Source organism: Equus przewalskii, chromosome 1, assembly GCF_037783145.1.
Source record: "Equus przewalskii isolate Varuska chromosome 1, EquPr2, whole genome shotgun sequence".
In the NCBI taxonomy this organism is placed as follows: domain Eukaryota; kingdom Metazoa; phylum Chordata; class Mammalia; order Perissodactyla; family Equidae; genus Equus; species Equus przewalskii.
Genome location: NC_091831.1, coordinates 17,146,502 through 17,168,380, shown reverse-complemented (window position 1 = coordinate 17,168,380; position 21,879 = coordinate 17,146,502). Strand labels below are relative to the sequence as shown.

The window sequence follows — 21,879 nt, the reverse complement described above, 5'->3', positions numbered from 1 at the left end:
CTGAAGGCAATTCAAGAGGCAACAGAGGGTCATGAAAGTTTTTTGCATAGGCCAGCCATTGCAATCATGCAATCAAGTTGCAGAAAATTAATTAATTTGGAAGTCGTTTCTGCTGTGTGTGCCTGTCTCGCCACTCTGCTCAATAGTGTGCATGTCCAGCAAATTTGTCTCTTCCCTCCAAAAGAATTAAAACATCCTGGTACTTATCACAAAGGAGCCTGGAACGCAGTGGTAGAGGAATCTGAAGGTAATTCAAGACACAGTGGGGGGTGGGGGGGGTCACGGAAGCCTTTTGATAGGGAAGCCAGACAATCAAGGCCAAGCTGTAGAAAATTAATTTGGCAGTGATACGTAGAATGAAGTAGAAAGGGAATATGGGTGAGACTGATAACAGTAGTCCGTAAGTACAAATGACCCAGTTTACAATCCTAATTGCTTTCTTTATATATTCTCGAAATTTAGGAATAGCATTACCTGAAATTAATTACTTAAAAGGCTTTATTAGACATGGAAAACCATGACATGATCATGCTGGAACTGCTGAACTGCCAAACAAAGGGGAAAAATTACAAACCATGTGAAGTCCTGTGCTTGAATAATTCTCATTTTAATGGAAATCATGAACTAAGTTTGGAAAATTGAGCTGACTCTATTTTTAGCTATCATTTATCTCTATTATCTTTCTGTTCTTAAAAAGCATATATATAGTAGTAAACAGACATGAAATTAGATACTGTCTCTGGTTGGCCAGCTTAAATATGCAATCTATACAACGGTGATCCAGAAGGAAAAGGGCAGTTCTGTTCTGAACTTATGTTTCTGCTGGCAGATACGCAGAGACAACAATGAAAATGTTATCTGTGCATGTTTTAATATAGCTTCAGGCCTTCAGAAGTCATATCTAGTGTGTGCTCCTGTCTCTCATTCTGTTCAACATGTATCCATGTCCAGTAAATTCATCTCTTCTCTCCCATTTGTCTGCTTTCAAAAAAAAAAAAAACCAAATGAAAACATCCTGGTACATATCACGCAAGACCAGGCAAGGATGGCAGCTGAGATTTTTGACAACAGTCACACCTGCGTGTACCTCTGTCCCAGGGGATTTGTCTCCAGCTCAAATAACATGTTAGGGGGAAGACTAATAACTTAATTGATGTACCATTCCGAAAATCCTGGGTCTACTGAAAGTACAATGATTTATCGTCAGACATCTTGATTTCTAAGCTTAGTCACACCCTTCACGGGGTGGTTATCTAGTTTTACAGCTTTTCCTTTCTGAAACCACAGAAGGAAGGGGTTTGCCTTCCTCTAGTAGTTATTCTTCTGGACTATATCAATGCTCTAAGCCAAATGTTAGCTACCCTTGCTTCTTTCTTGTTCTAACAATATAAGTGACCTGTTGTACAGGATGCACACTTTGCTAGCTACAAATGGTATCAGTAGCCATAGCTAAGTTTTATTCACACCATTATCCACAAATTAAAACAATAAAAACACACACCAGGCAGGACTAGGGAAAGGGGAATGAGGTGCTTAGGGTGTAAAAGTTAAGGAGGCCTCACTCTCAGGGTTGTGTCTTACTCCCCTTAGACACACACACACACACACACATGCATGCACACACACCACAAAATCCAAAGATGACCAAATACTATATACTATATAAATAAACAAGCTAAAGCCACAGATCAGGGTTTCTTATGTTTTCTTTAAAAGTATATTCAGTTCAGGTCAACATTTAACTAAGAGTGTTCGTCTGCTCAACACCAGCCAATGGTTCCCATCTCACTCAAAGTAAAAGCCAAAGTCCTTACACTGGTTCACAAGACAGCACATGGCCGGTCCTCCAAGCGCCCACCATCTCTCTGACCTCCCCCTCCTACTAGCCTCACTGTGTCTGAAACACTCCAAGCACGCTCTTGACTCAGGGTTGCAGTGGGCTGTTCCCTCTGCCTAGAATTCTCCTACACAAGATACCCGCAAGGCTTCCTTTCTCTCCTCCTTCTCTTTGTGTAAATGTCATCTTCTCAATGAAGCCTTCCCTGATCGCCCCACCCCACACTCTTCACCCCCCATCCCTGCTTCCTTTCTCCAGAGCACTAATCGCCTGGTATTCTGGTATATCATCTGATAGTCTACATATTTTACTTACTTACATTTCACAAATGTAATTTTTACATAAATAAAATTCCCTAGTAAGCTCCCACTGGCAAGGATTTTTTTAAAATCTGTTTTGTGCACTGCTGCATCTACTACTCCTAAGACAACAGGTGCTTAGTAAATATTTGTGAAATGAATGTACTAGGTGCTAGACAGACAGATTTGCCTAAGATATTGTTCCTACTATTCAGGTAGTAACAGTATCCGTGAATACTGCTTCCCAAATAAAGTCAAACCTGTCAAATTATCTCCAGTAGGGTCTTTGTCAGTTTGTCGTTAACCTTACTAAATCATTAGCAATACGTCTTTGAAGAAGTAAATTCAAACATTTTTCAGAATAAGTGCACATAAATGTATAACCTAGTTTAAGTAGAATAAAAACCCCCAAAAAACACTAGAAAATAAATTTGAAAAGAGGCAGCTTGGGAAAGTGAAAACGTTGTTGATAATTTTCTCAACAAAGCTGAAGGTAGATAGAGGAGACCCCTTCTGTCATAGCTTCATGTTGTCAATATTCATAACTTCCAGAATCATTCTACTGAATCTTAAAAGTATATTACACAAGACAACAATTTCCTATAAAACATCTTTCTTCTAGCATTCTATTAATAAAATATATTTCCACTAAAAAGCTTCCCTTTGTTGTGACCTCGTCAATAAGACGGTAAAAATAAGTTTTCAAAAAACTTTTGCCCTAACAGGTATTAAAGTCATATTCTACAGATTACATTTAGCATCCCAACATCAATTTTATAAGGAATATTTTCTTCTGCAATGAATAATACAAAAGTAGTAATCATTGTGTTTTCTACAAAAACTGCCAATTATTGTGTAAGAGGCTTTTCCCCTGACTTGTCCATTAACACTTCCTTTTATTAACTGAGAAAGATGTTGTATAATTTGACTATCATGATTCTGAACATTAAAGTGCTTGATGGAGAAAACTGCCTTAACTACCGAATTCATCAAAAGGAAGAGAAAGAAAACCATTCAGTCACTGATGCTTTACTGTAGCCAAAAAACTCTATGAGGTAAACAGGGGCTGTTTTGAACGAATACTCAAATAGGTAATCCCCGTTTGTCAAATTTGTATTTCCTCTTTGCCAAATAAATCTTTGATATTTTTGTTTGTTTGTTACCAGAACCAACAGCAAGAGGTATGGAGAAAACAAAGAAGATATTGACATTTTCCTAATCCTTTCTAGTCCATACAAAAGTTGGCATTTAAATTCTTTTATAAGTTAGATATGATATGCTTATATTAAGCCTTATTAGTCAATGCTTCCAAATAAATTCATCCAGCAAACCTAGTGAACACCATATGACCCTTTCTAAAAGCAAAGGACGTCCCCTGTTAGTTTTATGTTTGGGCTCCTTGACCAAAACATGTTATAAGCATCATTAAAAATGGTATACAACACCCAAACTCAAGAAGGATTCTCTCCTTTCACTAGCAAACTTTTCATTTCGTTGGTTTAAGAGCACCAAACCCACTGCAGGCTTCTCAGAAACTCTATCGGCTCTCCTAGCAAACCAGGAGACACATCTTGCAAAGACAAAAGTGAGAAGCAGCCTAAAATTTTAGTACCATGACTTGAGATGGCAGCCAGCCCCATTCCCAACCCCTTTGCCCAAATAACATTACATAAAATGCTGCCAATTTCTGCTCCTGTCTGCTGCAACTCCGGCCAAAAGTTAAGCATTACAGGAATTTAGACAAAATAAAATTGAGTCATCTGATCTGGAAATTCATTTTTAGTTTCAGGACTTGGAAGAGGAAGAGTCTTCTGAGATCATCTAGGCAATAGACAGGAATAAGGGAATGGGGTTCCACGATGAGGGTCTGTTGTATGGTATGCCCGCAATCCCACAGCCAGGGCAGCAGAGCTGAAGGTAGAACTCAAGTCTCCTGACTCCTCATCTGACTCTTCCCACTAGAACGTACCGCCTTCTGTGGGACGCCTGCCATTTTGATTATTTTTAAGCAGGGACATTTGGACCCAATCTTAAAAAGAATTAATTTTCAGGTTTTGTTTAGTAACTGAGGGTAACAAGTGACCATGAATAAGAATAAATAATCCAGCCTTTGGGAAATATATCAGCACCAGACTATTTTGTGATGATCCTGTCCTAAAAGCAATGGGTCATTCTGGAGAAAATTAATTCCATAACAGGCAATGAGGTTTGCTTTAGATGAAGTGAGGAAAAATATTCTTTTTTCCTCTGGGCTAGAAGTGGCCTGCCCCTTGGTGTAAATGAAGGAAATGTCTGTAACATTTTCTGGTGCTGGAGAAATAAGCTGCTCCTAGCTGGGGAGAGACTGAATGGGGGCAAGGCAGGAGACAGCACAGGAGGGGCCTACGGCAGGTCAGCTCCAGAGGGGTGTTGGAGACATCCTGTGGACCATGCTCTCTTTCCATTATCTCTGAACAAACAGCAATGCCTCTGTAAAAGTTAGAGCCTCATACCTATGGCTATAGTCTAAATATCTGAACAAGAAACATGTACAAAGATGTTCAGTTCAGCACTGTCCATAAAAGCAAACATGCAAAGTATCTATCACTAAAGGTCTATTAAATTAGGTATGGTGCAACCATATGAATGAACAATGTGCAGTAATAAGAAAATGAGCCCTATCTGTATGTACTAACATGGAGAGATCTCAAGATACACTATGTGAAAAAGGCAGTGGGTATTTTTAAAAAGTAAATAAGAAGATAGTAGTTTTATAGGTAATAGATGGATTGATTCTAGTGTACTAGTACACACATAACTTTTCTCTAGAAAGGAATCTCAAGAAACCATTAATGGTGGTTACTTCATGGGATGGGGACCTTTCACTTTTCCTTTACGTTATTAAAATTGTTCTGTTTGAATTTAGCTATATGTGTATATTTCTGTTTTATGTCAATGGAGTTTCCCTGGATAGTGAGATCACAGCTCTTAGGATTATAAAAGAAGCTTTCAGCTTTTAGTTTTCAGCTAGTTTTTGAAGTTACACCTTGGTCTCAGTTATGCTGTTAGGAGGAGCCTCTGGTCCCACTTAATTCAAAGCAGTTCAGGGAGACTAGTGGCCAGTCTACGTGAGAGTTGGAGAGGCGACCAGAGGCCGCAGCAAAACAGCAGTTCTCAAGAATGTTGTCCATGCCAAGGCAGCATGGTTTCAGCCAAGCTGGATATCCGAACATAAGAACCAAAAAAGCTCATTCCTAGACACATGTGAGACAATATCTTAGGAAACTCTTAGAAATAACCAAGGGACACTTTGAAGGAGGCTAACTTACAGCTACAATGCAGTGGGCAACACAACAACATACCCAATATGCACTCCAGCATCCCTACCACATTCCAGAAGCTAGTGATGAGTGGGAATGAAGAGCATGGGTGTGAGGCGGGGTGAGAGCAGGAGAGGTTAGGGTATCCGGCATACACATTGCCTTGTAGTAAGACAAAATGCAGGGGGCAGGAGGGTAAAGTTGCCCATCAGAGCAACCACATCAAAGTGTCTGGCTTAGCTCCTTCCAGAACCCAGCCCACCGAAGAACACAATGGATGGGGTTAGAATCTGCATGTCAAACACTTCCCATCCAAGTAGGAAAAATACAACTGTGTCCTTGATCAGGTCTAAGAGCAGAGGTGTATGAGAAAACGAACTTCCAGGTCATGTTCAACTCAACAGAGTTCAACTAAAAGGGGTGACCCTTTCTTCTCTAAATAATTGTTCATTAAACATCTACTCAGCTCCAGGTTCTGGGGTAGGTGAGGATCTGGGAATACCCACGTAACACTCGGTCCCTGACTTCTCAGAATTCACAGTCTAGAAGAGGATATAGCCGCTGAGAGGACTCTGCAGTTTAGTGTCAGTGTAATAGACACTAAAACGAAAAAGTCTGGGAGGAGGAAGCGTAGCTGTCAGAGGAAAAGCAGAGTTATACCAAGTTCAAAATGTGTTTACGAGCAGGGAAACCAGGGCAAAAGGATGCCTCCAGAACAAGGCGCTGATTTAATCAAAGGGATTCAGAGAACCAGGGCAGCCTCATCTCCAGGAAACACTAATAGGATGCTCAGTTAAATCAAATGTTCTGAACACCAGCAAATAAATATCCTTTCTCTGCTTAGGCAGCTTGGCTATGGAAGCAGAAAAGGCTGAGATGAATGAGTTCATTAGATTGCCAGTTCTAACTCAGCTCCAAGGTGCCCTTTGTCATCTTTTTCAGCAGTCAGTCCTTCCAGAAGTAGAGCATAACCACCAAGTTACCTTTATTTCCATGGTTAAGGTGTGCCAGGGTCACAGGGGAGCCCAGTATTAACCTTAAATGACCACTTAGTATCCTTCCTAACGTCCAGAAAAGGGATAAAGCCTCAGACCAGACTATCCTAAGGAGTGTGAATGTTCTAGAAGGCAGGAAAGAGTGGGAGTGACGACAGCCTTCCAATTCCGATGTCAATCCTAGGTCCGATGTGGCCTCTTTGAGGCAGGGACTACGCCTTACTCATTGCTGTACCCCTCGCATTTGCTACTGAAAACTCCCCATGCGTGTTTGTGAAATGCATGAGTGAATGCCATCCTCAGAGCTTGTCTAGCCCGTTTTGTGCAGAGATTAAAACTCCAAGGAGGTCCGCAGGTGAGTCTAATAGTAACACTGTCAAAGCATTTGCCAAGCTTTCAAAGAGGCTCTCAGTAGCATCCCACACGTGTCTCTGCCTTTTTCCCTCTTACCTGCTGGCTAGACTTTCCTGGTGCAGGTGGCCAGGCTCCAGTCAGCTGTGCTGGGGCCTGGTGAGAACTACAAGCCAGAACGCAGGGTGTGGTATTTTTAACCACACAGAAATCTTTTACTTTTATGTAGTTAAATGTATCTACATTTTCTTTTATGACTCTTAGGCTTTGTATCCTGTATAAAAGGTCAGGAACCTTGTAACATTCTCAGGTTATAAATTCACCTGTGTTTTCTTCTGGGACTTCTATTGCTTCAGCTATTTTACACTTAACTATTTAATACATTAGGAATTCTCTGTGTGTGTGTAAGAAACAAGAAAGGGATCCAGATTTATTTTTTGTAAACAGCCAGTTGTCCCAACATCATTTATTGAATAATCTCTCTTCTCATACTGATCTTAAAATGCCACTTCGCTAGAACTAAATTGCATGTTCATTTGTTCACTGTACCCTAATCTTTTCCACTACCCTCATTTTTCTCCAATACTAAACTTCTTAAATTATTGCAGTTTCACCATATATTTTAATATCTGGTGGGGTTAATCTCCCTTAATTACACTTATTTTTCAGAATTTCATGTATTCCATTTTGCTAAATAAATAATAGTGTCATTTTACTACTTCTAAAAAAAAAAGTTTCTGCTGGCATTTTAACCAGGATTTCACTTCTTCTATAGAGAGATTTAGTAGAAATGGACAATTTTACTATATGGTGTCTTGTTATCCAAGAGCCTCGTAGATCCACGGAATGACAAATCTTTCACGTTCCTCAGTGTAGTTTTTAAATTTTCTTCATAGTGTTCCTGTATGTTACATTTCAGTTCAAATGTTTTATTCTTAATGTTTAATATGCTCAATTGCCATTTTTTTAAATTCTAAAAACACGCTGTTTTCTGTGTTTGGAATACTTTTCTACCACTTCTCCATTTGGCAAATTCCGCTCATTCTTCGAGGCCCCATTCCAGTATCGCTTGCTTTGTAAAGTCTTCCTCGGCCCCACATCCAGTCAGGATGGAACAGCGTCCTTCCTCTGCGCTCCCACAATGCCCTCTATATACCACCATCACGCTATACCACCATCACGCCACTGCTCACATTGTGCTGTAACTTCTGTGCACAGCCTCTCACCTTCGTTAGTCTGGGAGCTCTGTAAACAGAGGAGCTAGTGCCCCCCAAGCCCGGCTCCAAGCAAGCATTCAGTGATTACATCGAATGAATGAATGCCATAATCCCAGAATACACTTCAATCCTAGAATACACATACACTTCATGGTATTGTACACAATACAATTCAGTAGCATTTCTGTAATGGTAACAATGATAATATTGATAAATGGTAGAATCTGGAATAATGTAATGACAGGGATATTTTTCCCCTTAAACACAAGCCATCTTTAAAAATGCAGAAAGTTATCTCACATAATGAGAAAATCATAAATGATTAAGAAAGGAAAAGCAGATACATTATTTTGCTGGCTCGTATTTCAGCCTGATGTATAAAGGCAGCATTGTGGTGGGTAGAGCATACTCTGGCATTAACAAGACCTGAATTGAAATCCTAGATCAACCACTTATTAGCTAGATGATCTCAGGCAGGTTTCTTTACTTCTTTAGGTCTCATTTTCTCTATCTTTAAAATGGGCATAATAAATATCTTCATTAAAGGATGCCTAAGAGACATCTCAAACTTAAATGTCCAAAACACTTGATGCCCCCACCAACTCAAATCTGCTCTTTAGATACTCTTCTCCATCCCAGGAAATGGCATGCTCTCCTCTCAGTTGCTAAAAAAAATGGAGGTATCCACAATTCTCCTCTTCCTTCTACTCCATGCTTCCAACCCAATAGCAAGTCCTATTAAGGACTTCCTTAGAAATATTTCCAGGATCCAATGACTTCTCACCAGCTGCTCTCCTACCATCTGGTCTAAGCCACCATCTTCTCTTGTTCTGACCATTACAATAGCCTCCTAACTAGTCTTCTTGTGTCTACCCTTGCTCCCTACAGTCTATTCTCCTCATCGTTGACCGAGTGATGCTTTTAAACTACATCAAATCATGTCACTACTCTGCTTAGAACCATCCAAGGGTTTTCAATATCACTCAAAGGAAAACTCAAGTCCACACAGTGGCCTGCGAGCACCACTTTGACACCACCACTCCCCACCCTCCCTCTGACTTCACCTCCATCCCTCTCCCCTCTACCCTCCGATCCAGCCACAATGGACTCCCTGCTGGTCGGAGGACACACAAGCAGGTAGACCTCAGGGCCTCTGCATTGCTTCACTCACTGACTAGAAAACCCTTGTACCAGAATATGCATGATCCCCTCCCTTCCTTTGGGTCTCTGCTCAAATGTCACTGTGTTAAAGAGGCCTTCCATTATCACCCTATATAAAATAGCACCTTCCCTGCCCTCTCGTCTCCAACATTCTCTCTTCTACTTGCCCTTCTGTATTTTTCTTCAGAGCACTTTATCACCAGCTGTCACGTTATATGTTTATGTGGTAAGTGGCTGTCTCACCCCAACACCTAGAACAGCTGAAGCACTTAGTAGGTGTTCAACTAATACTTACTGACTGACCGTATAAATGAATACATTATTTATAGCTACAAGGCTATAGTTATACAAAGTGTCTAACCACAGAATAGATTCTCCTAAAATAAACAGTAACTAAGAAACTGGTGAGAAAACTAAACCATCACGGATGTTCATGCTCATTACTCACTCAAATGCTTAAATGAATCAAAAGAAAGATTCCCTTGTTTTACCCAGAACAACAACAACAAAAATCTCCCCAGAATCCATTAGAGATTGCCAACCTTAACCTCTTTTCTACCTTCTTTTCAACATTTAAAAATTACGGCTTTTCCCCTCTCCCTCCTTCCCCCAGACTCTGGGACTCCTCTCCTTCTGTTCATTCCTATTTGGAGCTGAAAGCCAGAAATAGTTGTTTACTTCATTGTCCTCATTTCCCTTCATTGTTACCATTCAGTTCTCTGGTGGCCACCCTGTGTGAATGTGTTTTTTTTAAATGAATTCTCAATAAGCTGAGAAAGAAAAGCATGAGTAAAGACCTTGGACACAGTTTTAAGCAAAACATATTATAAGATATTTTCTTTAGGAAAAACTATTTATAAATTGACTCTAACATAGTTACATATATACCATCCAATATTATGCTCACATGTAATAATGTTAAAGAGCTGGAGAAAGAACACACTGTACAGAATAAAGACCTCTAATTTATTAAAATGTGAATAATAATAATTATGTATGTAGAGTGCTTCCTTTTAGGAGCCTAAAAAAAATTACCTAGCAAAGGACAAAATCATATGACCTCTAATTAATCAGCAAGTAATTTTTGAGTGCTTGACCCACAACTCCTGCTTTCATTTTTATTCTAATGCAGGGCACAACAATACAAAAGCTTTTATACATAGATCTACTAAATAAGGACTTCCCCACCCAGTAATTATAAAACAAAATAGTAACAATTTCCTTATAGTGGTAAATGCATATTAGATAATTTTCCCAATAAAATAATACAATTTACGGGGGAAATAAATCTCAAATGCACTAGCAGAGAGTCATTAAGTAGGGAGCGAGTTCAAGAATAACCGTAGGTAAACTGAACCACACATTTTAAAGCTGCTTTGAAACTGCATTAACTAGAATAAATAGAGTCACTCATTTAAAATGACTACGGAGGGAACAAAGGTACTAAAGATTTCCTTCCCACAATAGTTTTTCTCTAGATAATTTACCCCAATACAAGGAAACCATTATGTGAATTACCCAAAAAATAGAAAAACAAATATTCCAAAAATTCATTTGGGTTTGACTTTGTACTAAATGTTACTGTTTATAATAGCAATTACACCTGAGCATACCAATGACGTGAGTAGTTACACCTGCAGCATACCTCCTATGTGAGAGGAAGTAGCTCAGAAATGCACTGGATTGAAGGGGAGGAAATAGCCAGTCCAGGATTTAAGTTAAATTTTGATGTAGCTAATACGTAATGTAGCTAATCCTACAGGCAGATACTCAGTTACTAAACAAATTCTATCTGACGCCAAAACACAGGCAGGCTAGAAACACCACTCGTTGGGAAAGCCACAGTCCCCACTTGCCTGAGACAGCCCCACTACACCCCTGCTGTCCCAGTATCCCATCTGGTTTAGCGTTTGTCCTAGACAGAAGTTCCCCATTTGGGAGATAACTTACATGGTACATGTAAAATATACTATATATTTAAATGTGAGCAATAAATGATGATCAGCCCCTATTTGCCCCAGCTTCATTCAATCACAAATTCTAACACCCTTTAACTTCCTCAACTCAAAAATCATGACAATCCTCACCCCAGAGTTCTCAATAAATATTTGTTAGATAACTTCATTAATTAACATATTAGCATCATCAGTCCAGGAATGGATTTGGAATAAATCTGGCTACTCTACGAAAGAGGTTCAATAAATACTAGCTGACTGAATATCAGTGAGGAAAATCAAAAGAGTTAACCACAGGCCATCACACTGTCTTCTTGCTTGCTGTCAAGAAATTTTCAGACAAATGGTTGGCATTTCTGATCCTTGGGAAAGGGGATAGAAGAAAGCATGTATTTTCTTAAGTGTGGAATCCCTTTTATATCTAATGTAAATCACAACTGCACTAGCTTCTATTCCATTCTCAATAAAGAAAAACATGATAATTCAATTTACACTAGCAAATCCTTAATTTACACTCAAATCCAATGTCTCTATTTTCAATTTTTAATAGTCTTATTTAATATACATCAATCCCTCTATTGCTCTCATACTCTCTCTTCCTCTCTCTCTCTCTTTTTACCCTTAAAACAGTTTCCTATCCACAGGGGGAAGGGGCTAAGGACTGGGCACAAAGGGTGAAGGTGCACACCTATATGGTAGCTGACAAATAATAATGTACAACTGAAATCTCACAATGTTGTAAACTACCATAACCTCAATTAAAAAAAGACAAAGAATTGGAAATCATTTCAGCAAATCAGAAAAAAGTAAAATAACGATATTAATAACAACAACAACAACAGCAACAAAATAGTTTCCTATCCAGTCTGTATGTGAGTTGGTTTTGGCCCCAGGCTGTTGTCTGTGACAGAATGATGATACGTGGGCTCTAGACCATGAGGTATTCACAAAGGAAGCAAAGAGTATACCCTAACTTGCAAGGGAGAAAACAAGAGCTGAAAGTGGGAGTGCCCCAGAAGAGCCCACAGGAAACACAGGGCTTGCTCTATCCATGGGGTAGAATCATAGGTACCTTTTTAGCCTTGCTACACTGTCACCAAGATGGTTGGACAGGACGGGACGGGACGAAGCTTCAAAATGCTTCTCAAGAAGTCCTTAAAGAAAGTGAACAAAACAGGTTCTTTTTGGCACAAGCTGCTACGTATGGCTAGTGCTGCACATTTTAAGAGAGAACATTGATGATGAAGGCTCAACAGACGTCCACAGGATGAATGGATGGATGAATGGATGGATGAATGGATGACGGTCCTAGAGACGTTGCTTTAACCAGAGTGAAATGCTGACCCCTGACATTCTTTGTCCTTTCTCTACCCAAGAACACTGGTAACCAGGGATTAAGCAGATAATGGCAGTCACAGTGAAATACAGTTCAGGTTTTAATAAGCAGTATATTCTGAATGGAGCAACACAATGCCAGAATGTATCAAGTGGTTAGTACTACTTATGTCAATGAACACTAACATGGATTAGTTAGAGAAGCTGAAACCACAGGCTCATGAAAAATAAACATTTCTTCCACAACAGACAATGAAGACTAATTTAGCATCTCAAAGATAATGTTCCATAAATTTTACAAAATTTCTTCTTTCATTTTAAAGGGCTCATGAATTAGTGCTGTTTTGTTCCTTTCTAGAACTGAGGAAACTTTTAGTAATGTGCACGTAAAAATAGGATCCATTAAGAATGCATGCTTCTTCCTCGGGGAATGGCCTCGCTCCTTCCCCTTGCTAGAGTCAAACATGTTGCTTGAATGTTCTGCCTTCACGACTCCCATATGCCAGCATTCTTAGTACTGGGATTTTCTGGTGTCAGGTTCAAAACTAAAGACAAGACTCAGATAGTCTAATCTACCATGTGAAAGGAAATACAAGCGAGAGCTTTTGGCAAGATTTCTGCCTAAATGAGAACCGTGGTCAGGATAAAATGTAACTCACTGCCACATAATTTGGCAATAAAATGCCATCTCTAGTACTGTGGGCGGTTGAACAACCAGGGGTGAGTTATCCTGAAGGTACCAAGGACAAACCTCTCATCTCCCTTCTTCATATCTGTACTTCTCTATTCAGGAAAAGCCTTTGACATAAGACTCACTAGTTTACTGTATCATTCCCGTCTTCCCTCTTCTTCTTCCTCTCCCCACCGCAAATCTTGTACCCCTCACACTTCACAGACCCCTTCCCCTCCACATATCCTGCAATTTCACTCCTGCCTGTTTTGACCAGTGCTGTTCCTTCTGAACGGAAAGTCCATCTTTCAGTATTCTGCCTGCCAAATTCCTACTCATCCTTCAAGATCCAGCTCGGATCCCACCTCCTCTGTGAAATGAAGCTGTTCTTCTTATCCCCGGTCACAATTAGTTGACTCTCCCATTCCAGTTTGATCAGTCCTATACGATAATTTTTATCACAACCTTTTCCTGTCAGCTGTGTGAATAACCTTACACACACACACACACATCCCTCAGTTGGAGTTCCTTCGGGCAAAAACTAATCTTTTTTCATTTTGTATACCTAGTCCCTAACAGAATAAGGCATGCTGTTGCATTAAGTGATATAAATTTCCAAATAAGATCAGAAATATGTATATGTTCATAAAATCAGTTATCCAATTAAGACTTTGATTAATCCTTGAAACACATACACACACACACACAAAAAATAACTTGGTACTTGTAGCTTTAAATATAAGAACTGCTCTAAGAATTGGTTTTACTACAGATCCAGGGACATACATAACAAATGTTTTAGAATAGCTGCCAATGGGGAAAAGGGAATGGGCTTGGGGGATAGAGATAAAAATATATCATAAATAAACTAGACAAGAGAGGGGTCTGATGACCCGGTGGTGGTGTGAGCCATAACCTGAGAAGTGTGATTAACTCCCCCTTCTCTGCATGAGGTCTCAAAATAAATAACAGAAAATGCAATGCTATTCACGATACAATGTGGGAACAATTCAACCTTCCAAAAATCTTTTCTTAAACATGATTCTCCCACATGTGAGATACTGATGTCCACAGCTATTTCTCTCATATAAACAAAATCTATTTATTGAATTGGAACCCATTTATTTTAAATGCAAAAAAGGACTTTCAGGAAGTGTAGTGTGTTGCTGTTTTGATTTTTTTTTGTAATACCAAAACTAATAATGGCCAAAGTTGACTTTAAAATGTATCTTCTCCTTCTTCAGTTTGATAAACTGATTGAGTTCTGTAACCCAAAAAGAGGAGACACTGTAGCTAATACAGGCCAGAAAAAAAGGCCACCATGCAACACCAAATCAGAAGTCTTAGTGTATTAATCTTTACAACATCATCGACAAAGGTGGAGTGATGCAGAGGATGGTATAACAGGCAGAGAGTTACAGGAAGAAGTAAGAGAGAAGAACAAACAGAATGCAAGTGTCCCCTTTTTCAATTAGCAGATATACGTTTGTTGATGTAAGCATCAACTACTGTAAGCACGGAAGCTCAAGAAGTCAGCAAACATCAGTGCAGCTCTGATTCCTATAGACTCTCTGCACCACATCCTACCTGGGCCCCAATGCTATGAAAGAGCCACTGTCCAGCAGAGGGCTTTGCTCTACTCTATAAAGCTGATGGCAGCCCTCACCGCCCTCTGCCTTCAGCCAGTACTGCCAGGGACTCAGCTTGGACTGCAACCAAAACACCTCATTCCAAAGTTAGGATATTTGAGGCCAGTCATGCCCAACCATCTCCCTCATTCCTGCAGTCTCAATGACGGAAAAGATGGAGAGCCTGCCTCCCTGCTCATTCTTCCCACCTCTCATCCCTTTCTGCCCTGTGCTTCCTCTCTCCTGCTGCACATCTCCCACCACTGACAACCTTCCACTGTGCTGTCTGGAACCACAGTTCCTGGTAAACGAAAATCTCTACAACCTCAGCCTTTCCACAAAGTGCCCTCTGCACCTCCTGACTCAACTGAAATCTGGCTCTCCTCTCCTCTCCCAGGGAAATGTGCCATCCTGCACCAACGTGCTTCCCAGGACCGACACACACCCTATTGTTTCTTTTTCATGCTCTCTCCCTGGAAAGCCCCTCCCTCCACCCCATCCTTTTCCATCTGGCTAAATCCAACTCATTCTCCAAGGAAACAACTCTGCTTTCCTCGGGAAGTTTCACCTGATTTAACGGGCCTCACCCTCCCAACCCTGCCCTCCACACCCCACCCCCTGCCAAGGTTGTATTTGGTGCCACCGTTCTGTATCACCATGATACCGTCTCTCTATCCCATATTCTCTCTCTCCTTCTCTCTGCACCCAGCATATCCTTTTATAAATATTTATGTATTTGTCTCCCCAACAAAACTGTGAGCTCCTTGTGGGTATATACTGGGTCCTAGTCATCGACTGCCAGCATATAACAGGTGTTCAATAAATGTTTGCTGAATGAATGAATGAAAATGTATGGCCTCACTCAAAAACAATGAATGAGTGGGGAGGAAGTGGATATTTTTTACTTACTGGATTTTTCTCCTGATCTATTAAACCTATATCTGTTTGCTAGTAAACAACACAAAGATATATTCAAAGAAAAGCCAACTATCTTCTCTCCCCACTCTTGCCTTCAAGGTAATGACTGTTAAATGCTTAGTTTGTACTGTTGTGTGATTTTCTCTATACCCATAGCACACACATACGCACAAATAGGGATTTTTCTCAATTTGCAAAACTGAGATCATACATTACATACACCTTATTCTAAAACTTGCTCTTTTCACTTAACAATGTATCATGGCCATCCCTCCAGACCAACACAAATGGATCTAACTCATTTTTTCTAATAGTTGCATAACAGATCATAGTATGGGCATACCATAATTTAGTGACTCATTTCCCAGTGGATGAACATTCACGTCGCTTCCAGTTTTATGGAAGTTCTGAAAACAAAGGTAGCAAGACTGATCTAACATTTCAAGAGCAAACATACTTGGAGGTATTTCTCTGCCAGTGCAATGGACCCTATCTACACACCTGCACCTTTTTTCTCAAGATTCAGCTTCTGATAAGCTAGTAGGCTCATGAGTGATCTCTTCTGTGTACAGTACCTGTTATCTGCCATGAGTCTTATACAGAATAGGTATTTAATATTTATTGAATTTAACCAAAGCTAACCAGATAGAAACTGCCTGGAAGGATACACAGAATGCACTGTTTACCATTCTTAAATCTGAGGATTTGGTAGGAAGGGAGTAAAAATAGGGAATTTTCATTTTTAACTATATATTTCTGTTTGAATTTTTAATATATTACTTTATAATTTAAATATTTAATATACCATTAATATGTTAATACAACATACAACAATAAAATATATTGTCCTTTTATAATAAAAACATATTGATAATGAATTTCAACATATTACTTTTATAACTTAAATGCAGCTTTTTTCAAAACTTGCTGGATGATACAGAACCCTGAATTAGAAGAAACAAGCTCTAATTCGATGGCTTCCAAGTCTGCCTGTACATAAGAAGCAACTGGGGCTTATTAAACATTCAGATTCCCAGGCCTCTCCTTGAACATTTGATTTAGTAGATCTGAAACAGAGCCCTGATATCAATATGTTAATAAATACTCCAGATGATTCTTACAATTCTGCTCTAATCTATTGGTCCTTAGAATTACCTGGGGAGCTTTTCACATACATGAACTTTTGGGCTCTGTCTTCAGTGTTAATGAGCCGTTAGATCTGGACTGAGGCTTGGGAATACACATTTTTAAAAGACTACCTAGGACAATTCTCCCCAGATTTGGAAACTCTATTCCAACTGTTATAATTTCCTCTAGTTGGTAATTCAAACATCAAGATATGATGGCTCCATTTCGGTCTATAGTAGTAAAAATACAACACTAAGCTAAAAGTCTTTGATGAGAATATTCTAAAAGACCACAAGATGGGAATGTCTTCACTTGCCCTATCATGGAATTAAAGAATGCTTTTTATTGCTCGTTTGAATAGTGAATTGAATTTTAGTACTCTGTTTATATCTTAAAGAGCAGATGAATTAAAGAATGATATTTTTCTCTCTAAAATTTTAAAATAAAATCACTTTTCTTATGAGATTTAATTACTTTCAGATTTTCAATTTTTAAAAGGTATTTCTACCCCTACGATAACCTACAAGCCAGATATTAGAAATAAGCAGAGATCGTTTTTTAAATCAATGATGTTTATGTTTCCAAGTGTCTAAAGACTCTCCTATTTGCAAGTTAGGTATTTAAATAGACACATGAGCTTTCTGATCCTGAAGGTTTACCTCTACTTTTAGGAGTACAGATGAGAGCAAATACTGGATATGAGAACCAGAGTGAAGCTCACAAGTTTGACAACATCTTTTACAAAAAATAAATATCAAACATTTTTCCACACAAGCTCAATTCAGTAGCTACCCTACCAGGAACTCTACTGATCACTTAGAATTGCTTTTTACAAATTCATAAAAATAACAATGCTTCATGAAAACATAAGAAAAATCTTCAGTCATTGGTAAGATCTAAGAAGTTCTGGTCCTCAAAACTGAAACAGGAGCGAGCAGAGTGGGAATATCCACTGAACATCAGGGATCAGGGGCCTTGCTTCCTTCACTCTGCCATTACCAAATGCCCACGAAGATGTGTCTAAATGTATTGGCATTCCAGGTTACTCACAAAGGCCATTTCCCTTAAATCTCAAGTATAAGGCATTTTCTCTCTCTTATTAGTAAATCAATGACTGCAATGTTTACTATAATATTCAAAGGACTAATAACGGAGAGGCAGTAAAACAAAGCAGGTGTGATCAGAAGTCAGACAGACCTGGGTGGAAATCAGCATCTGCCACTTAACAACTGTTTGAGCTCAGGCAATTTACACAATCTCTTAAAATCTCCGTTCCTCCATCTGTGAAATGGGGAGGTAAGAACGGAATCTACTTGATTCAGTTATTGCGAGGATAAAATGACATAATACATGTAAAGTACCTGACACATAATAAGTAGGCAATAACTGATATTTATTATCATGGTTTTTTCCCCTGCAATTTTAGTCAAACTTTAAACTGTGAAATGCAGGATTATCAACATGGGGTTTGAAGGGGAAACAAGACAGCTGAGAGAAATGTCTATGTCTGATTCCAAATCATCCTGCTTGAAACCAGGTTCAAAAAGAAATACTTGAGAACAAAGCCCTAATCCAGGGCTGTAGCCCTCTGAATCACTGGGCCATCTTCATTTCTTATGCTCAGATAAATACAGGAGACCCTGCAATAGAAGGGGCCAGAGACAAGGGGAAACTGGGGGGGGGGGGGGGGGGGGGGACGACAACCTAATGAAGCATGCTTCTGAGGACATACCACGTTTGTTCCCAGTAGTTATTTGGCTTCTACAGTGTGCAAGGTTCTGTACTAAGGGTTTTGGGTGGTGTAAAGCTGGATCAGAAGTGGACTCTGACCACAGAGAGTTTTACAACCTATGAGAGAGATTCCCCACACTTTCCCTGTGGCACTTAGGAGAGAGATGAGGACCGACGGTCTCAGACTTAGAACACAGTTTAGAGATTGTACAGCTGGAGGCACTCGGAAGATCCCGTACACACATCCAGTCCCCCATAATCATATCTGCTCCATCCTCTTTTTTCTTTCTCTAATACGCACAAATCATTAGGCGTCATTAGGCAGGTAGCATCTCAGGGCCCCACGTCCCCTCTGTAGCCCAGTATGTACAGATGTAAATTCTGTTATTGCACCCAGCTCTTACCACCCCATTTCCAGGTCTACAACCAACCGACCACGTTGCCAGATCAACAAAGACATGTTTCCTTAAAAAGGAATTTAAACATTCTGGATAGAAATTACTCTATTCATTTCATGCCCCAGAATGAACCCTGAAAAGCAGCACTTAATTATCCAACACATGCTATCAAATTCTTAAACTTAGCCCTACCCGCTCCCAAAAAAGCAGGGTTAACCTTTCAGTTAAAAAAAAAAAAAGCAAAACACCTCTGCAATTCCTCTTACAAGTTTCAGGGTATCAAAGGGGTGGAACTTATTGCTTTGCAAAAACACTTTCTAAAAATAATCAATATTTTCCTTAAATGCTATGTGAAAGCAACCAAGTCTCTTCGTTTCAACTGCTGGCAAGCTGCACAACGACTTGATCTCTTTAATATTTCACTCATAGTAGCAGCCACTGAGCTATGACTAACCCACTCTCCCCAGCATCACCACTGGCTCCAGATGGCAAGAAATACATTCCCTTCACTCTTGCCTGAAAAGCAATTCTGATTTTTTTTTTCTTTTACCCAGTTTCACCTGCAGTAATTGTTTCACTCCAGAAAGAAAATGGGGGGTGGGGGAGGGAGGTGAGATTAATGCAAAGAGGAGTACAGGTAGGGAATTTACTTTTTTTAATGGGGTGTGAGCACTGCAGCTTTAAATGTTACTGCATCAAGCCCTGGATTCCTTCCATAATCGAGCTGCAAAATGGTAACAAGAAAGGAGGAAAAAAAATACCTCTTCCTCCCTCCTGGCCAGCCCTTCAGGCTGCTCCCCAGCAGGACGGGCGGCGGCGAGCCCATCCCCCACGCCTTCCCAGCCCCAACGTGCCGCTTGGACAGGTGAGCCCGGCACCGACCTTGGCCCTCAGGCTTCGCCCACATCCGGGGAACAAGGTCAAGGGCGAGGGCTTCCTTCCACCCGCCAGCCGCCCAGAGCCCAGGGATCCGATGCCAAAGTTTCAGGCCAGGTTGGGGCCAGCGCGGCTCTCGCAGCCCCTCGCCCTCCAGCACCTGCCCAGGCCGCGCGGCTCCGCGCCCTGCCCCACCGGGCCTGGCGAGGGGTCCGCGGACGGCGCCCACCTGGTCCCCACTCACCCCTTGCGGACATGGTTCAGGCGGCAGGAGCCGAAGCAGGGAGGGCAGAGGAGAAACCCGGCAGGGCGTGAGGAGGAGAATATCCCCGAAACGCAAGCCGCGCACACGCGCCGGCCCGCCGTGGGGAGGCGGCTCGCAGCGCCCGGTCGCCTCCCGCAGGACACCTGGCCGCCCGCTCGGTGCAGCGCGGCCGGCAGGCGGGGACGCAGTGGCCAGCGGGACGGCCGCCGGGCGCGGCCACGCTGACAGCCCGCGGCCCGCGCTGGGCGGGGCCCGCCTCCCGCCTCCCGCCTCCCGCCTCCTCGCGGCCCACCGGGTCCAGGGCCGCGCTACTGCGGCGCCCGGCGGGGCTTTTGTCCCCAGCGAGGTGGGGCGTGCAGGAAGGGGCTGCGTCTTCCCCTCCGCCGACCCGGGTTTTTAACTAAAAATAATAACTAATAATAATATTGGTGCTGTTATTAGTGGCTTTCCAGCCTCCTGCTTTGGTCCCAGAGAAAGAAAGCATGAGCGAGCTGTTCCCTCCCCTAGGTGATGCCCTTGACCGGAGGAGAAGACCACCACTGCCTGAGAGGGCCTGGCCCTCAGTGGGAAGAACGACCTGGGCGGTCCGCACGCGGGTCAAAGCAAAATTAGCGACCAAGGTCAAAGTCAGCTGGGTGGGATGGGCGGGGCTTTTCTTCCAGCTACCCTTGAGGTAAGCCCTGGAGAGCAGGGACCACTGACCCAGCGCCGTGTCTAGAGTCAACAGACGCTCGAAGATCGTCTGCAGACATATTTGATTCATTGTATCAACTCTGAAGTGTCAGGGCAGGGCTGGGCTGGAGAGCAGGGCCAACTCTCTAAAACAAATCCACTGTTTCTATACTTAAGGGAGAAAACAAGAAAATACAACGACCAATCTCCTACTGCCCTGGAGGTTTATCAACTAGAGCTTGGTGCTAGAAAGCAACAAAACAAAAGCCACCAGATCTAGAAGTTCTAAACTGAAGAAGCGGGATTCTAAGCTTCAAGAACAGGAACAGTATCTTAAATTAAACTTCTAAGACTGGTGGAAGAATTCCAAGTTTCTGGAGTTCACACATTCCCTGCTCTGTTGTCTTCTCCTCTGTACACTCTCACAATAGGTGTTCTAGTTATTTCCTATGTAGACACTTCTGAAATCTATCCTGGTATGATGGGAATTGCATAATAGGTCTGACAATTCCAAAATATTCAAAGAATAGGAAAATGTAATAGCTCTAGAGAAAAATAATTGGTGGGTAATTGAGCATCATTGAAGAAAACCCCTTCAAATGATCATGTGAGGAAGCAATACTGGAAAAAAGATAAGTAAAAAGAGTAGAAGTTCTCAAATTCCACTACCAACTACAAAAATTAACTTATTTATCCATCTTGACAACATCCCTTTCACTGTCTTCTAGGCAGAAAACTTGCCAATAAATCACAATCCAGTTGCTTCAGTCTCAAAACAACTCTTCTTTCCCACTGTTCTCAGTCCACTATTAACCCTTCTCACCCAAAGGATGATTACATGAATAGCTTAGCTGCTCTCCCTATATCCAGCCTCCACTTCCTCCAGTTTATTCTGCCTATGGCCTTGAGAATAGTTTTCCTAAAACTCTATTTATAACATGACATCTTACATAACATGACATACTCCAAAACCTCCAGTGACTCCACACCGATCTCCAGATAAAGACTCAACATTTCAAAGTGTCTTCATCCATGCAATTAATTCATTCAACAGACTTTTATTGAACATACACAATATACCAGCCTCTATGTTAGGTACTAGCGTTATAATGGTGAACAAGATAGACATTGTCCACGTCTATGT

At 41.1% G+C, this 21,879-nt stretch overlaps 1 protein-coding gene across 3 annotated transcripts in view; it reads right to left on the bottom strand.

The window, feature by feature from the left end:
• Window positions 1–20,310, bottom strand: part of ABLIM1 (actin binding LIM protein 1) — a 291,309-nt gene extending 270,999 nt beyond the window's left edge. For all 3 annotated transcript variants that reach the window (XR_011543542.1, XR_011543545.1, XM_070632138.1), the window contains exon 1: window positions 20,043–20,310. Coding sequence is in view for 1 of the 3 variants with exons in the window: in XM_070632138.1 (XP_070488239.1) it covers window positions 20,043–20,055 (13 nt within the window). In the remaining 2 variants the exon portion in view is untranslated. The remainder of the gene's footprint in view (window positions 1–20,042) is intronic.
• Between the last annotated feature and the right edge of the window lie 1,569 nt (window positions 20,311–21,879).